At 36.6% G+C, this 19,041-nt stretch overlaps 2 protein-coding genes across 6 annotated transcripts in view; one reads left to right on the top strand and one right to left on the bottom strand.

Moving 5' to 3' along the window:
• ANKRD6 (ankyrin repeat domain 6) overlaps positions 1 to 9,951 on the top strand; it is a 99,555-nt gene extending 89,604 nt beyond the window's left edge. For all 4 annotated transcript variants that reach the window (XM_074310300.1, XM_074310301.1, XM_074310298.1 and 1 more), the window contains one exon: positions 70 to 9,951. In XM_074310300.1, the coding sequence (XP_074166401.1) occupies positions 70 to 650 (581 nt within the window). In that variant the 3' untranslated portion in view covers positions 651 to 9,951. The remainder of the gene's footprint in view (positions 1 to 69) is intronic.
• On the bottom strand, positions 9,497 to 13,580 carry LYRM2 (LYR motif containing 2). Of its 2 annotated transcripts, none has more exons than XM_074310302.1 (3): positions 13,055 to 13,580; positions 10,781 to 10,997; positions 9,497 to 9,949 (listed from the first exon to the last, which is right to left on the bottom strand). In XM_074310302.1, exons 1-3 carry the CDS (start codon positions 13,097 to 13,099, stop codon positions 9,861 to 9,863), a joined length of 351 nt encoding a protein of 116 aa, XP_074166403.1. In that variant the 5' UTR covers positions 13,100 to 13,580; the 3' UTR covers positions 9,497 to 9,860. The 2 variants fall into 2 exon arrangements, with proteins under 2 accessions (XP_074166403.1, XP_074166404.1); XM_074310303.1 differs by having other exon boundaries at positions 10,857 to 10,997.
• Positions 13,581 to 19,041: the final 5,461 nt, after the last annotated feature.

Raw genomic sequence — 19,041 nt, 5'->3', positions numbered from 1 at the left:
AGTAATGTGATTATATATGATCAAGTGAATAGGCTGGATTTGCTGGCTTTTTTTTCCTTTTCCCAACAGGTGCAGACCAATCAGTGGTTACTACTACCAGTCCAGCCACTGCTTCTGCCATCCCCCCTCTGGTTGTTAGGCCCAAAGAAAAGGCACTTATTAGTTCTACTGCTTCCAACAGATTGCAGCAAGAACCGTCATTAGACTGTGGGAACTCTAAATTGAGACATGTTAAGGTACAGACAGCTTTGTTGCCCTCAACTGAAGCAACTAAATGCGAACACCAGGCTGGTCACTGCATGGACAAAGGCACTCAAACGAAGAAGTCTGGGAAAAGTGGGCAGACACGGCACAGGCCCCAGCAACATACATCAACACATGTACCTGGCAGTACATGCACCCAGCAGCAACCAGCAGATCACCAGACTGGCCCTCCCATTCGAGACACCTCCCAAGCTCTAGAAATTACACAATATTTTTTTGAGGCTGTATCTACCCAAATGGAAAAATGGTATGAGAGGAAGATTGAAGAGGCCCGGTGCCAAGCTAATCAGAAAGCACAGCAAGATAAGGCTACACTAAAAGAACACATTAAGAGTTTAGAAGAGGAACTCAGTAAGCTAAGGACTAAAATACAAAAAGAAAGTTAGCATCTGGGCATGGAGATGTTTTAAGTACTTCGGAGCATATCTGATTTTGCTATGAACAACAATAGCTGGGATCAAAGTGTTCATCCTGGTGCACAAAGACTTGTCTTTAAATACAAACATATATATACACACACAATACTTAATTGCTGAAATGTGATCTTTGTGACTTCTATGCCTGAATTCTTGTTGTTGAAGTTCTCTCATACCTGAAATCAAGAGTAGTAGCATCAAGTTTCATCACTCAAAACTCAGTTCAGGTTCATGGGAAATTTTTAGTTTTAGATTGAGTGGGCCAAGTTAAGAAGATTGTGAAACTGTGGAATATATAACAATTTCAAGCTTTAGCCTAATATTCAGGAAGTATAAAATATGTGCACCAAAAAACAAAAGCCCTTTGTGAATTCAAACCAACTAGTTCCACATTTATGTTCAAACTCACCTGCTGTGCCTCAACAACAGATCTCTGAATGATCTGTGACTTTAAGATGAATTGAACTGTACCTCTCAAGCTTGTTTGTTTTTGTAAATCTCTCTCACACACACACACACACACACACACACACACACACACACACACACACACACAAAACCTAGGAAAAAAAAGATTTTGAAGGGAATGAATTTTTCTGATTTTCATTCAGTTCCTCTCACGAAACTGTAATCCACAAATAACTGAAAAGAGGAGTCTAAAACCCAGTGTAATAATGTGGATGATAGTATATTTAAATAAATTATTTGCGATATAGCTAATGGAAATGGTTATATTGGCAGAGTTGGAAATGCTTGCTAAAATTAGAGCTTCTGATGAATGCTTGTTCACAGTTACTTGTTGCAGTTGATTGTGGAACAGTTATCTCTGGCTAATCTTAGAATAATTTTAAAACAAACAAGTGAAAAATATTTTAACCTTACTGTTATATCCCAGACTTTTTTGTGAGCAACTGAAAATCAAACTCACTCAAATCATCTGAAATCCTTTCTGGATTAGAGCTTATGATATAAGTATCAGGATTTTATGGAGATATGGATATTCTCTTATCCCAAAATAGAAAATGTTCAGATATTTATTCTCTTTCTTTCAAAGAACCTCCAAGTATTCTTATTAATTTGATGGCAAATTGGATAATTGAATCATTAGATACTATCTCACCTATCTTCAATTTAGCATGGCCTCAAGGCCTTTTTCATTAATGTCACGAAAAGATAATCAAAACTTAAGGAGTGTAGTTTTTGCATTAAAACTTTTAGGAAGTACCAAATAAAGAAGCAGAAATTGGATGAAGACTCGTCAGAAATCTGATAAGAGAGACGTTCCTGTCTAGATATTGCTTGAACTAGATTATCTATGAGGTTCTTCTAGCTCTGAGATTAATACACTAATTAGCCTTGCCCTTTAAACTTCTGCCCTTTTGGAGAATAATAGACATTCTCATCTACTTAAAATTTCTAGTCTAAGAATTTGAGTAGCATATATTCTTTTTTTGTAGACGAGACTTCAGAGGCCCATTATTTATATTATCCTTTCTTTATACAAAACAGCATGTTTGCTAAACCAGATGCAAAAGAATTTATTTTCAACAGTCAACATACCCAGAAGCCCACTTACCACTATGCTAAAAAAAAAAAAACCTCAACCCATAGTAATATAATCTATTGACTACTGATGTATTGAATTTGTATTTTGGGATAGTGTTAAATTAAGGTATGGTAAAATCCCCAATAGAGTAACCTAATGTATGAATTTCATTGTTTTGTAACTTGTAAAACTAATTTAATATTATCTCAAATTTATCAGTATTTTTTATCCTCTTGCCCTTAAATTATATGGCTCCTGAACTGTGCAGTATTTCATTCATTCCATTCCCTTAAGTGTTCACTAGTAGCTCTAGAGGCTGCCTGTCTCATTGAGCTTTTGCTAGATTGAGTTTTTTCTACCATGTTCCTGAAGCAAAAAATCATCGCTCATGGAACTTTACATCTAGAAGGTACTTCAAAGATCATGGTAACTTAAAAACATTCCTTAGTTCAATCCAAAAGAAACAGCACCTAGCATTAAAAAGAAGTGAAATCCACAAAATAATTCTTAAATGTTTAATTTTCTGCCCTTGTTTAATAACAGGTCACAATTTTAACTCAAAGGGGGATACAAAAATACCATGTAACTCTTTTTTAAAAATAGCAGTAGGGTAGAAAATACGAGTTTGTTTAAAACCAACCCAACCAGCAATCCGTAGGCATATAATTCAATTGCTATATTGCCATCTTGATAAACTGTGGAGTAAAGAAAACAAAATTCTAGTGACCTAAAGCTACTGTCTCCAATCTTTCAACCTTTTTAAACCCATGTTCAGTAAGTAGACTAAGGCTATACAAGTAAAAATGCAATACCTTCCTTGATGATTACAACAAAACCTGGACTTTTCTACTACCATTACTCTGCATTTTAATGGCTAGCTTTGGTTAGAATTTTAGTTGTTTTGTTTGGTATTATCAAAAATAAGTTGCAAAGTTGTAATTTTTCTTACCAATGCAGAAGAATTTATTTTGGACAGTAAACATTTTGTCCTGTTTATATGTCACAACTATATTTCTAAGGAATAGAATAGTGAGCAAAAAAAAAAAGGAAATAGTACCCTGCCATATAAACCAATGTGTCAAAGTTGGGGATGAAATCTTTGTAGGTTGATAGGGAAATTTGCTATTATGCAGAATTATGCATTATAGCTACTGTTGTTTTTTAAAGGAATGCCTATATTCTATATGTTAAATGGTAGCTATAAAGTAAAATCTTGCAGTATTTGTGAAAATTCCTTAGCACACTGCTGAGCACATTAAATATCTGTGATGCATACTAGTTCTAACCTTTTGACTTAGGAAGTTCAAAATAAAGGAATTAGGTGGTAACATATTTGTTTTTCTTTTCAATCAAATGTTAAAACTACTATAGGATTACACTAAAAAGGCATATTGTTTTCCATTTAATTTTTTAATCAATTTGAATTCATTTTTAATATTAAAATTTTGGTTATTAATTTCTATTTCATTGTATTTTAAAAACATGATTCTAAAATTAGCCTATACTTGTTTGTGGGCATGTCCCTAAAACAGTATAGCTCACTACCAGCACCACCACCAAAAAAAACCCCAAAACTTTTGCCATAGAGTGAATAGATCTCTTGAGAAGAAAGCAGGTTTGCTTTGAATGGATTGAAGTGAATACAATTACTGTGAAAGGCAAAATTATTCAGTGATAACATATGGGTAACTGGATTTTTAAGATTTGCCCTTTTTTTGCTTCTTTGCCAATGAGCCAATGAAAGATGGCTGTTTATTCTCTCACATGAACAGCAAGATACAGGAGACAGCTTTTGTTTTAAATTTTTGAAGGAAGCCAGAAAACCCAGTTCTTATATAACTTCAACTTCTCTGATAGGAAATATTGACTTCTTTAAAGCTGCATGCAAAAGTTTAGAAAAAGATTGTCTTGAAATAAAGAAATTTACATAAATTTTTCCAATTAAATTTTATTAATGGAAAAAATAAAAATTACTTTTTTTCACATAAATTAAAAGAAATGAAATAAGTTATTTTTATCTAACCTGACAACACATAACAGAAAAAAGCACAGAATTTAACAAAAATAAGAGGAAATTATACTAAAATTAATTATAGTGGAATTTAGCCTTCCAAAGGCATAAGTCATTTCACAGCAACACTTAAAAAGAAAAACTACCTTTTACTGTAATAATCACCATGTGTATTTTAAAGTCACGGTCAGGAGTACCTACTAATTTTGGATAGCATCAACATATCATTCTTTGAGTAACCATTCCTAACAGTAAATTAGTGATGATCTTTCTAGTTGATAGGCTTTAATTTCCTGTCTTAATTATTCTTTGACCAGTTGTTCACATGCAGATTTGGAGCTGGAAAATACCTCAAAAGCCATGTATTCCATCCCCTTATTTTAACATTCTTAAAACCCAAAAAAATTGTGATTTGCCCCAGTTTTGCCTAGTACAACCAGAATGTGAACAGAAGTCTTCAAGTCCAAATCCAACGATCTTAGTCACTTCACTACGCTGTCTCCTTGGTTATTTCTTTGGCCATGGCAGTCCATGAAACAAAGAAAAATATGAAATGATCCTTTATGCCCCTTCCATTCTGCTTCAACAGTGATATGGCAGTGGAAGAAAAAAATTATGGAGTGCTTAGATAGTTCATAAAGTTAACTGTATTCTAAATATCTGATCTGGTCTTCCATTTGTGGTTCCATTTCAGAAGTACAGGATGAAGGAGCCATGGTTAGATAGTTCATCTGAAAAGAATTTGAGCTTTTTAATGGACTTTCTGAACATTAATTAGAAGTATGATGTGGCAGACCACAGTTGTTAAAAATAGGCTTCCAGTAGTGTTTGGTCCTACTTGGAGTACTAGGTTCAGTTTAAAGATGACATTGGTAAGTTGAAGAAAGTCCAGAGGAATGCAATCAGCATGATGAAGGAACTGAAATTTAATGTCATTTGAGGGTCTGCTGAAGGAACTTGGGATGTTTATCTTGCACAAGACACATGCAGGAGATAGTGGGATATATGATAGCTGTTACAGGATTTGAAAAACTTCGTCTCCAAAAAGTAGGGAGATCATTATTTTTCCAGCAAAATGTGCATTCATTAGTCATTTAAGCAGGATTATACATTTAGGGTCCCTAAGCCAAGCTATTGTTTATAAATTGTCTAGAAATTGTGATTGTTAACATCCTTTTCTTCCTTGGAAATTTTTAAACCTGAATGGATGACTACTTATCAAATATACTATAATGAGAATTCTTTTTAATTATGAATTAAACTATAGAGGTTTTCTACCTCACATCCATCAAACTGGAAATAGTGACAAAAGAAGAAATGATGTTAGAGTGGATACAGGAAAATAGGTGCAATAGAACATTATTGGTGTAGCTATGAATTGGTCTAACCATAATGAAATGTCCAAAAAATTATTAAACTGCACATGCTCTTTGGCCAATCTAGGCCTATTCCCCAAAGAAATCTGAGAAAAGAGCAAAGGATTTATTTGTACAAAATACATTTTAGCAGCTACTTTTAAAGTAGTCAAGAATTGGAAACTAAAGAAGTTTCCTACTAATGGAGAATATTAAACAAATAGAACATTATTAATTATTCCATAGAAAATGATGAAATGACATCATTTTCCAGACTTCTGTAAATGAACACAAAGTGAGCAGAACTAGAACAATTCATACTTTATAAAAAAAATATAGAGAATATATATATATATGTATAGAAAAAATGTTTTTAAAAAATCTGAAAAATTTTGGAATTCTCACCAACTCCTTAGTAAACCACAAATCAAGAATAAAGCTGAAACAGTCCACTTGATTCCTGATAGAGAAGTGATTAACTTAAAATGCAGGAACATAATATTCACACATGGTCGAAATGGGAATTTATTTTGCTAATATAATTGTTTTGAGGACTGGGTATGGGAGGATGATAGCAACCAACTAATGAAAAAAAAATAAAAAGAATTCAATGTTGCTGAAGTCTTTCCCAAATCTTAATTCCTGTATTTGTGATAATCTAGAAATTATGGCTATAATCAAAACTAGAAGATGAAATTTGTGTTTTGGAGATGCAGATAGATAAAGGAATTAGTTGGGTTAGATCTTCCTCTCTGGGGGACAATGAGTTGAGCACAGATTTGTATAAGTAGTAGTAAATAAGCAGGCTGAAATTGCCTTTGGTTCACTGCAAAACTGAAAAAGCTCTCCCAAGTTACTCCCCGAAACTTAAGACCTATCTTTTAAACAATATTCATCCAAGTGGTATCTTATTTTCATTCATGGAACACTACTTTCTAAAGAACTTTCTAAAGGACTGTGTGTGTGGGGGGGTGTATGTATGTGTGTACCCACACACATATATTACAAAGCATTCTAAACAAGGAGCTGTGAAGGAGAAACAATGTAAAGGCTATCATTAAGGAAAAATGATTTAAAAAGATGGGTCATTTATATGATGAGATTTAGGAGGAACTATATAGAACAGCTCTCATGCTTCACTGGTTTCCTTATGAAGTCAGCAATATGAGGAAAGTCCCTAGTACATTGTCTGTACTCTCCATAAGAAATTTATAGAAGGAATCACATCAGGACATGAATGAGTCTCATGACATGGCAAGCCATGGATGGGTTGTGAACTGTCTTGTTGGAAAAATACTCTTGTCAATAAGATCACAGATCCATTAAGGTATTAGGAGTATTCTTGCTATAGCTATGTCATGTTTAATCATATAGCAACTCACTAAACATCCCAAATATCCAACTCTAACATTTTGTCAAATGTAACCAGTTGCTTCTGTAAACATTTTTAGAATTTTCCTTAATGCTTTCATTAGAATCAATCCTAATCTTCCGGAAGCAGCCATCAAAGTAATTAGCTAAAATTCAAGACATGATAAAACAGTATCCAAAAATCTAGTTTCCAATTTATATTTAGTATTAGACTTTTTATTTTGAACTAAAGATCAAAAAATCCCTTTCCTATACAAGGTGGTATACTGAGAGGACTATGTATGAAACTATTTGTTTGCATTATGTAGAGCTTGCTTTTAATTAAAGTTATAATAAATTCAACATTATTTTTAAATCTGTTTAGTCTTCTCTTCTATGCATTTCTTTAAAATATCCACTTTTATGACTTTTTTTTTGTAATACTATCAACAAGTTCTCCACTCTCTTCAACCAATTCACCCCCTCCAATTAAAAAATAAAAAATAAAAAAAAATACAATCCTTGTTACAAATAAGTATAGTTGAGGAAAACAAATCCCCACATTGGCCATATCCAAAAATACTATATTCTATTCTATATATTCTATAATACTATTCTATATCACATCTATAATTTCTTAGTCAGAAGGTAGATAGCATAAATCATTGGTCTTCTCATAATGAAGCATTTGTCAATTTTTGAAGTACATAAATTTTAACTAAGTGCCTTACATTGTTGACTCTGTGATTGCAAATTAATTAATGGAAGATATGAATAATGCAAAGTGTTATAGGAATAACCAAAAAATTACACAATGGCTGTAATGTACATGGAAAAGAAAAAAAAAAAAAAAAACATTAGTGAATGCTACATAATTATCATAACTAAGTTTGGCCCCAAAGAGGGTATTCTCCTTCCCCTTCTTTACAGAGATGAGTATGGAACATTGCTGTCAAATTCAGATGTGAACTTTTTTTCCCATTATAAAGGATAACTGGGTGAGTTGGGGAGTATAGAAATATTAGGAAATGAAATTTTTTTAATGAATTTGGAGGAATAACTGTACACTTAAATTTTCACAAGTTTTATTTAAGTTAAATTTTCACTCTTTAGAAAAAAATGCTATAATGGACTGAGAATACTTAAGCAGCCTCAAGCCTTTATACTGGCAGGCATTCATATCTTAAGAATCTTAGTGATTATAAGCTATAAAGCCTATTTGCTATCAAACAGGTTAATAATCATTACCTTTGTTACTTTTCTACCTGTAGCATCAAGACTGGCCATTAAAAATAACACAGGTAGCTGACCAGCATACCTTGTATGGCATATGAAAACTACCTGAATCCACAGGTTGTCATATCCACTACTTACTGATAAGTTTTTACAATACCATTCTATGCCTTTGCCTGGATTCTTTCGTTTTCTCACCAAAAGGTAAAATATCTTCCATCCCTAATTGTCGTCAGCCTCTTCAAACTAAAGCCATTCCATTCATTCTAAAAATAGTGCAAAGATTATCTGAGAGAAGTACACATTTTTATTTAAGTTGAAGGACAGGATACTTAGGACTATAGATTAGGTAGAACAAGAAAGGACCTTAGATGTCATCTAGCTCAGATTGTCAAACTTCATAAAACTAAGGCCAAAGATTAAAATGTAACTGGGAAATAGTTAATAAAATAAAAATGCAACATTATTTTTATGGTTTTCTAAGTTACTATGTGGCCTGAAGTTTCTATTTGAGTTTGACACCACTGATCTAGTTCTACTTATTTTTAGAATAGAAGATAATGGATCAGTTAGATTAGCGACTTACAAGAAACTCAGATCTTTCACTTGTAACACACTTTTGTCTTATAAAGAACACACGTCTCCACTTTAATTGTAAGACAGAAGGATTTTTTTTTGAAGAACATGATTAAAAGTACTGTATGACAATCAAAAACTATCTGCTGAAATGATAATACACGAAACAACAAAAGATGTTGTTCCAGTCATATCCAACTCTTCATGATCCCATTTGGGTATTCTTGGCAAAGACACTAGGATGGTTTGCCATTTCTTTCTTCAGCTCATTTTATAGCTAAGGAAACTGAGGCAATAGGCTTGCTTAAATGACTTGTCCAGGATCACACAGCTAGTAACTGTGTGAGGCCAGATTTGAACTCAGGAAGACTCATCTTCCTAACTCCAGGCCTAGCATTCTTTATCTAGTGTGCCACCTACCTGCCTCAATTAAGATAAATACCTTACAAGATGATCTTAACTTTCATAAAGCCACTTTTCTGGCTCTTTTTTTTGTAATACCACTCTCTCCAACCAATTCACCCCTTCAATTAATTATTTAAAAAAAAAAAAAAAAAAAAGAAAGAAATACAATCCTTGTTATAAGTATAGTTGAGGAAAACAAATCCCCACATTGGCCACATCCAAAAATATATATTTCATTCTATACTGCATCTATAACCTATATATTTGTTTTTTTAAAAATTTCTGTATCATTATCAACCTGAGGTTAAAACGAAGATAGAAAAAACACAAGTCTAGAATATTAGTAACACGCAAGAAAACACATCTTTAATTTTTTTTTTATCAATATGTTATGTTTTGGTAATGTTGTTTCTCATGAAAACTGACCAGCATATCCAAAATAATAAAACAAATCCTTGGTATGTACTGTTCACTGCTAAGGCAACTCCCAAGATGCTCTTTACTTTGTTCTTTACACAGTTCTTAACACAGGTCCATATGAGGCTATTTTGCACAAATGTAGCACGTTCTTTGAGTTTGTAGTGGGATCATCACTAGGCAAAGGTTGTTACAAACACATTAGCTTTCTACTCCTTGCAATGAGTTTTAAACTCCATTTACCTTGTAGTACTCCAACATAGATTCTGAAAAACCTTTGGGGGAAATTATGAAGTTACACTTTTGCCAAATTTAATGTTTTCTCTAACTCTTTTAGTTGCAGATTTCCTTGAGTGATCATCATTCGGATTATATCCTATAGAAGAAATAGAAATTAGTCAAGAGATACATTGAAAAAAATAAGGCAGAGTAATTGTTTCATTATTTGCAGATGGCTAAAATCTAAAAAAGGAAAGCAATTGGGTATATCAAACAATGTGTGGAATATCTTCTTTTCCTCCTTCCCCTTTAGTAAATCATAATTATGTAGAAATTATTTTTAAAATAGTGCTATCTACTGAATAAAAATTTCCTGGAAATAGTTAATTTAAAAAATTAATGGGCTCCTTTTAAGTAAAAATGTATTTTCTATCATGTAGACCAGGGCTCCTCATACTTTTTTCCGCTCATGACCCCTTTTTGCTTGTGAAATTTTTATGTGACTCTGGGTATAAAAGTATGTAAAACAAAGTATACAAATCATAATTTTGAAACCCTAACATTTTGTCATGGGGACCACCATATAGGACTGTAATCCATAGTTTAAAAATCTTTGATGAAGATCAATTAGAGCCCACAACCCTCCCAAGTGCAGGCTATACTACATAAAATTTAATTAGGAAATATTTAACAAAGTAAATAAAAATACAATAAAATTTAGAAAATGCTACATTTTGAAATAAAAGTCAAATGTAACCTGCCAAGTTCCTTACATATAGATTAGCGGTCCCCATTTTTATATGAGTTTGATAACACTAATATAAGTAATTTCTTCAAAGAAGTAAAAAACAAAAATGTTAAATTTTTTAAGTACTTCAAAGAAAAAAGGTACCTAAAAATGTAGTGCTTCATATAGTACAGAGAGAGCTTTAACTGAAGTAGATTGTATTCATACTACATTAATTTAAAGTTTTGATTTAAAGCTTACCAATCATTGAAAAGAAGCTGGACAGTAGTGAAAGGGGGGCCTGCCGCCACCAGGTTGAGCTCTTGGTCATCCTTACCTCTTCTGTGGCACTCTTATTTCTTTTGAATTCTTCCCTTGCCCAGTTCTGTAGATACTTGCGGTCACGTTCATTTGGTACCTGGCGAATTGCTTGTAAAATCTTCCTGTATAGAAGGAGGACTTGTTGCCTTCTCATGAACTGTTTTAAAAAAGGAAAAATTTCACTTATACCTGAACTTCTAAGCTATACTTAAAAGTTGAAAGGGCCTTAGAGAACATCTAGTTGAAAACATTTTTTTTTTAAATCAAGCATTTTTTTCCTACCTCTCACCTTCCCACCACCTACTAATTAAAAAAGAAACTTCTGTAACATATCCATTGTCAAATAAGATAATTCCCACACTAGCCACATCTAAAAAGATGTGTCTCAAGCTCCTTCATTTTTCATGTAAGGAAACTAAGAATGAGAGAGGTAAAGAGACTTGACTAAGCTCATATAGCCTGTTATGGAAAACTGAGCCAAATCCCACATACTTTCTGTCAGAAACTACGGCCTTCCCTTGGTGTCGTGAAAAGTAAAAGTCAAAATCAGGCAAGCCTCTGATCCCTTACAACCTATTCTTGGCCCAAATAACTCTTCCCCCTCTTCTCACCTACCTATTCTTCAAAGGTTAAGCTTGTATAAAGCCAACTCTAATATGTACTTTTAAAAGGACTACAAAAGTCAATTCTCTTAGCTCTTCTGATTCAGTGTGTGAAGTTGGACAAGTCACATAAGGTTGAATAAATAAGGTTGATAAACCTTGGTTCTAGATGATCTAAATCAGTGGTCCTCAAACTTTTTAAATAGGAGCCAGTTCACTGTCCCTCAGATGGTGGGAGGGCCGGACTATAGTAAAAGCTCACACTCTGTCTCCGGCCCTCAGCACATTTGCCATAATCTAGACTGCGGCATAAACGTGGGCCCGGGGTTGTATTTTGAGAACCCCTGTCAGAATCAGGGGTTCTCAAACTGTTTGTGCACCAGCGAGGGGCGGAGACAGTGTGTTTTTGTTTTGTCCGGCCCTCCCACCGTCGGAGGGACCGTGACCTGGCCCCTATTTGAATTTTAAAAGTACCTTAATGACAACCTTTTAAAGACCAGTTGTTGGTAGAGGCAGTGAGGTATACCATGGACAGAGAGGGGACCCACAGTCAGAAAAGCCTGAATTGAAATCTGGCCTTAGACACTTACTAGCTGTGTGACTTTAGTCACGTCATTCCACCTCTTTGCCTCAGTTTTCTCATCTGCAAAATGCAAATTAACAATAGCGCCTGATCCCAGCATTTCATTATAAATCGCAATAATTGTAAAGTGTTTAACCCAAAGCCTACCACAGAGGAAGCGTTGTACGTTATGTTGTGAAGAACCAAGGTTCTACACTAAACTGGTCTTTAACACATCCGAACATGTTATCTCAGGAAAATCACCCTACGTAGACCTGCCGGGCCCACAGGAGGTGTTTAATAAATGCTCGTTCCCTTCCTCTCCGCCCCTTCTGTAAAGTGAAAATCTAAATGTTCCAGCTTGAAAGCCTCCACACTTTAAACTTGCCTCTACCCCCTTTGTAGAGGAAGACTATTTCTCAATCTTCTTGGTTTCAAGAGCCCCTTTAAATACAGAATACCCCACAGAGTTTTCATTGGAGGACCTGTCCGTAGCTAAGTCTCTAATTCGGTTTACGTAATCGCGGGAAAGCTTCCGCGTACACGCGTGAGAAAACGACGGAGATCACCTCCTAAGTGAGGACCCGGGAATCCTCTGAAGAAGGGGGGCTCCTGGGGCCTCTCGGGAACGAGGGAGAGCCGCTGGGTACAGAGCTGGACGAGACCTTAAAGCGTCCAGCCCCAAACCTCCGCCCCCCTCCCCTCTCTTTTTTTTTTACAGAAGAAGCTGCGGCCCAACAAGTCGAATGACTTCTGGAACTTTCTGATTACAGAGTCCTGGTTAATTAAATTACACGGCCTCCAACGTTTTTTTAAAAGAGGAAGTTTTTTTTAGAAGCAAAACAGGTGGGAGGCGGCGTCATTCCCACTTATTCTCCATTCCAGAGCTCTGAAGCCGGCACGGGTGCGGGAACGCACATAGCGCCCCCTGCCGCCGGCCCAGAGGAGGTACTCGCGGAACAAACGAAAGACAAGAGGGAACGAGGGAGGGCGGAGCGCAAGCAGAGAGCCCGACCCAGCGGGATCAGGGAGCAGGGGTCCCGCGAGTACCTGTTTGAGGGTTAGCGCTACAGGAGGTAAGCGAGTAGAGGACATGGTGGCATGCCGAGAGCCAGACTTGCACGGCTTCGACCGCCTCTCCTCCGACCGCCTCTCCTCCGACCGCCTCTCCTCTGAGACTCGGCGATCATGCGCAAGAGCGGAAGCGCGGCTTTGCCGGCGGTTGAGCTCTCGCGAGAGGCGCAGGAGCAGCAGGGGGGAGGTGATAGAGGTGGAGGGGGGAGGACATGGGTGGGAAGTAGTGGAGGAGGGAGGACATGGGTGGGAAGTGGTGGAGGAGGAGGAGGCGGAGGAGGCTGATGGCCTATGGAGGTGGAGGTAAAGCAAGGCCCGAGGAGAAAAGGTCCGAGAATGGGGGCGGGGGGGAGAAGAAGTAGAACCGGAAGGGATATCCAGGAGGGGGTGGGGACAGGGAAAACGAGGGAAAGAGAAAGAAAAGGGAGGGGGAAGGGGGGGGAGGGGAAAGAAGAGACTAGTGTAGGATCCTAGACCACGGCGGAGAGATTGGGGCCAATGGACAGTGGGCGGGGCGAGCCTCGTTCTGGAACCCAGCAGGTGTTCTAACTCGGAATAGCTATCCAAGTTTAATTTAACGAGATTAATCTGTGGACCAAAAAGCTCCCATCTCTGGGCCTTGAACTTTTATATATATTTATGTATGTCTTTATAATGTCTGCATATACACACATCACATAAATATCTACATCTTTATTGTCACTAACTTCTGATTTCAATGTAGCGTTTTCTGTTATAAATGAATTAAAAGCAACATTTTTTTTCCTGAGAAGTAATCCATATATTTCACTACTCTGCATCAAAAATCTAGTTTAAAATTTAAATTTAATTATTTTGATTAATATTTATTATTAATATTTAATTAACATTAAAAATTTAAGAACTAAAAAAAATTTAAATTAATTTTTAAAAGTTTGAGAACTCCTGCCCCTAAATTTCAAAGATTAAAGTAGCTCTCCTACTACAGAAACAACTTCTAGCTTATATTCTAATGGGGGAGGCAACAAATGAACATAAACAAAGTGGTTAAATTCTGATGTTTAATGTAAGATTTGGAAGGGAATAAAATGGAGGGGGGATGGGAGTCTGGAAAGTTTTCATGACAAAGAGGATGGTTGAAGATTTAAAAAATAAAGTGCAGTTTAAGCTTGTGGAATGGAGAGTGCAAAAGGCAAAAGAGAGTCCTGTTTGGAGATCACTATACACTTCAACAACTATACTATATGATGATCAATTCTGATGGACATCGACATCTTCAACTCTGAGATGAACCAAATCAGTTCCAATAGAGCAGTAATGAACTGAACCAGCTACACTCAGCGAAAGAACTCTGGGAGATGACAATGAACGTCTACATAGAATTCCCAATCCCTCTATTTTTGTCTGCCTGCATTTTTTATTTCCTCCACAGGCTAATTGTACACTATTTCAAAGTCCGATTCTTTTTGCACAGCAAAACAACTGTTTGGACATGTATACATATGTTGTATTTAACTTATACTTTAACATATTTAACATGTATTGGTCGATCAGCCATGTGGGGGGGTGGGGAAGGTGGGGAAAAATTAGAACAAAAGGTATGGCAATTGTCAATGCTGTAAAATTACCCGTGCATATATCTGGTAAATAAAAACTATTATAAAATAAAATAAAATAAATTCAAGTCCTGTCTGAGGAACAACAAATAACAGTTTGTCTCAATCGTAGAAGACAGAAGGGGTTGTGAAGTCCAATTTAGAAAGACAGTTTAAGGTCAGGGTGGGTATAGTTTTAAAAACTAAACAGAGAGTGTTAGTCTACATTTGTAGAAAGATTTCCTCCCTGGGAGCTTTTATGGAAATAGCCTTGGAAAAAGATCACTCTTTCCAGCACAGATTGAGGGGATCGAGGAAGATGTTAAGGAATCAGATGGAAAATAAGGAAGAGAAGCTTATAGATTTGTGATTTTTAGGTATACAAACAATCTATCTCTCTTTTTTCATGCTCACATCTCCTGCAGTATCCTCCAGCAAATTGTGAGCCCACAATCATCCCTGTGTGGAATTAACTTAAGTGTGTAAAGCAGCATTTGAACTCTGGTCCTCCAGACTAAAGAACTGGAGGCTGCTCCAGCCTCCTGCATGTATACAATCCACAAAAATATAGCCACTTTTTTCTGGAGTGGCAAAGAATTGGAAATTGAAGGGATGGCCATCGAATGGAGAATGGCTGAAAAGTTGTGGTATAAATGGCATACTACTGATGGAGTTCTAGTGGCACTCAGAGAGTTGTGGAAATCCCCTTTTGGTTGGAGGCGCAGGTCCTTTGTGAAAGAATTCATGAACCTGAGTTTTAGGTGGCATAAATGGAAGTTGTTGGGTGAGCTTTGCTAAGAGACTTGACTTCTTTAGTGGCAAAATCCTATTAGGGAAATGGAGGCTGACACTGAGAAGAGAATGCCTTCTCAGCGGGCAGGGTCCTGGCAGCTATACCAAGGGACAAGGCATTGTCCTGCTTTGGCCATTGTGTAAAGAAATGAGTAAACAGAAACCTATTATATGAGCAGACCTTGGCAGGGGGCTTTGAGCTAATCAGACCAGGATCTCCCAAATTAAATTGCTTCGAAGGCTTTTTTCAGCCTGAATTTGAATGGAGGTCTGCTATCATTGGAGGTGATTTGCCTTAGAAATGGCCTATTAGGATGATCCCACTTAACTTGTCAGGAGGGCCTGAGACTCAAACCTCCCTTCTTTACAAATCAAAGAGTACAGAATTTTAGAATATTAATTTTACAGATTAAAGGGAATACAATTTCACACTCCTGCCACTACTATATTATACGGAATGATGAGCAGGCAGGAAAGACTTACATGAATTGATGCTGAATGAAATGAGAAGAACTAAGAGAACACTGTACACAGTAACAACAACATCGGAGAACCAATGATTAGACTTAGCTTTTCTCAGCAATTCAAGACAATTCCAAAAGACTTGTGATGGAAAATGCAATCCACAATGAGAGAAATAACTATGGAGTCTGAATGTAGATAGAAGCATACTGTTTTTACTTTTGTTGTTTTTTTCATTTTCATGCTTTTCCCTTTTTTGTTCTGATTCTTTCACAACATGACTAATGTAGAAATATGTTTAACATGATATATAAACTATATCAGATTGTTTGCCATCTTAGGAAGGGGTAAGGGAGGAAAAACTTGAAACTCAAAATCTTATAAAGTTAATGTTGAATATTTAACATGTATTGGACTACCTGCCACCTAGGGGGGAAGGAGGGGAAAAATTGGAACATAAGATTTTGCAAGGGTCATTGAAAAATTACCCATGCATATGTTTTGTAAATAAGAAGCTATAATAAAAAAGTTAATGTTGAAAACTATCTTTACATGTAATTGGAAAAAAAATACTATTAAGTGGAGGGGAAGGGTAAAGAACCCTTCCTTATAACCTTCCTATTCTTTCAAGCTCTCATCTTTCTTTTCTTCCTCTCACAGCCAAACTCTTTAAAAAAAAGTTCCTTTCCTCTATCATTTCTCAACTCCTTGCAATTGAGGTTCAGGCTACAGTCAACTGAAAAGTTTTCTATTGATGTGGTATAGCTTCTAAGGAAAATGTAGCAATAATCATAAGGCTACCCGGCCTAGAGAGTGCCACAAACAATGCTGTCAGATAATAGTCTGTTGGTCAGTAATAACAAAAGGAATCAATAATGGGGTGCAACTTTCTCCAAGAATATGCTACCTCTAAACTCTAGAATTCAATACTCCTTAGCTCCACCTCTAAGACAACCCCTCATTTCTACCACTAAAGCATAGAATTCAATAATGGGTATAACTTTTCATTTCTACCTCTAAGCCATAAAACTAGCATATCAGTGACTTGAAGCCCCTGATCTTTTCCCTATAACTATCTTCTTGTTTCTGGTTCTTTGCTAAATTCTCTTGAAACACAGCCCAAATCATAATAAATCTTTGCCCCTTAATTTAGAGACAAACTGAGTTTGCGAATTTTTTCACCATACCTGGGGACCCTTGTGAAGACTGAGTTATCACCCTGGATACCTTAGAATCAGCTGGAGTCAGGATAAGCAAAAGTCCTTGATTTTTATTCTTGGTCTTTTGGGGTAGCAGTCAGGAAAATGGACACAGCAATCTCCAACCTTCTTTTTCTCTCCCTACCCCCAAAAAGTAACTCTCACTTGTCTTACTCCACCTTCTTATTCCTCTTACAATTCTCTGTCTACCCCAACAGATCAAGCCAGCACAGAATAGTGAGCAGGGCCATTCTCCAAGCATATGCTAATAGAGTATTGTCCAGTTGGTAATTAGCTCAGTTAGTCCAAGTGCATCTGCTTAGAGTTTCAGCCCTTTACAGATCCTAACTAACATTGTTGGGTTGTCTTCCACCTCAACACTATTACCTTTGCTCAATCTTCATCCTTCTGACTTCTCTTTGACACTGCTGACCACTCTTGAATATTTTGGCTTCTAGGTCTTCCTGTCTTTGTTCTGTCTTAGCTCTCTCCTATTTGTAAAACTCCTTTGCTGGCTTACCATTCACTTCCAAATTTGTAATTGTGGGTATATCCCAAAGTTCTAGGCTCTTTACACTTTTTCTCTAGGTAATTTCAATAATTCCCATGGGTTCAGTGATCTTTATATGGATCTATATATTCTTAAGAGCATCTTTTCACACTGCAAGACCTTCCCATCATTCTGAGGGTTCTACCTCTTTGATAAGAACATAAATTTTGAACCATATTCTCTCCTTCATTCCTCACAGTGATCTGACTTTTTTCCACTTAGTCCTTATGCAAGTATCTTTTCTTCCAGTCTCCTTAATCCTTACTTTCCAGCTTTTTGTGTTTCCTTCACATTAGAAAGTTAGCTCCTTATATGAATCTTATTTGATATTATTGTTATATAAAAAAAATCAGTAGGATGATTTCACAGAGGCCTGGAGAGTCTTAATTGAACTGATGCTGAATGAAATGAACAGAACCATTGTCATTGTACATGGCAGTAGCAAGATTATATAATGATCAATTCTGAGGGACATGACTCTTTTCAACAGTAAGGTGATTCAGGCCAGTTCCAATGGTCTTGTGATAGAGCCATCTACACCCAGAGAGAGTGACGAGGGGACCCCGAAATTCTAAAATTCCTTGAAGGAGAGATTCTCCTTGAACCCTGCCTCTGTGGGACCCGCCCCAGGGAAGTTTGAGTTCAGAGCTGGAGAATTCCAATCCTAGTGAATTAAAGACTCATTCAATTCTATTCAATTCCAGCTCAAGCTGCGCTCACCAGCCCCCATCAAGAGCAACCCCCCAGTTTGTAGCCAAGGCTTATAAACTGAGCCAATTTTAAGTTTAGTTCTTGCAGAGGCCCTAACAGGCCATGCCATGCCATGGAACCCTCTGCCCAGTGAAATGTTATTCTCTTTCTGCGTTATCTTCTCTTTATCCTCACTTATTTCCCTAACAAGACTTTATACCTCTCTGTGGGGATCTCTCTACTAGAAGCTTTACTTCTGTGCTGGGACCTTGCCACAGAATTCAGTCTTTCTATTCATGTATAGCAAAGGATGACTTCCCAATGCCAATAATAAACTTCTTTAACTAGTCTAGCTTTTCGAGTTCTTAAATTCCTATATGAAGGACCTCTGTGCCACCAGAAGAGGGTTCCCACAACTCCCTACCTTGCATCGAATCCTAAGGGGATTTAGGGGAGCCAAACCTCTTCATTTGGTTCCCTGAACCTGAACCTGCCACTAACCTCATCATCTAACTCCCTGACCACCAGGAACCCTAATCCCATTTTTTAACTCCCTGACCACCCTAACCCTAATCTCAACAAGAGGACTGCAGAGACTGAGTGTGGGACACAATATAGTACTTTCACTTTTTTTGTTGTTGTTTGCTTGCTTTTTTTTTCTCATTTTTCCTCCCTTTTGATCTGATTTTTCTTGTG

Source organism: Sminthopsis crassicaudata, chromosome 4, assembly GCF_048593235.1.
Source record: "Sminthopsis crassicaudata isolate SCR6 chromosome 4, ASM4859323v1, whole genome shotgun sequence".
Taxonomy (NCBI): Eukaryota; Metazoa; Chordata; class Mammalia; order Dasyuromorphia; family Dasyuridae; genus Sminthopsis; species Sminthopsis crassicaudata.
Note: the sequence above shows the minus strand (reverse complement) of the source record. Positions and strands in the feature narration are given on the sequence as shown.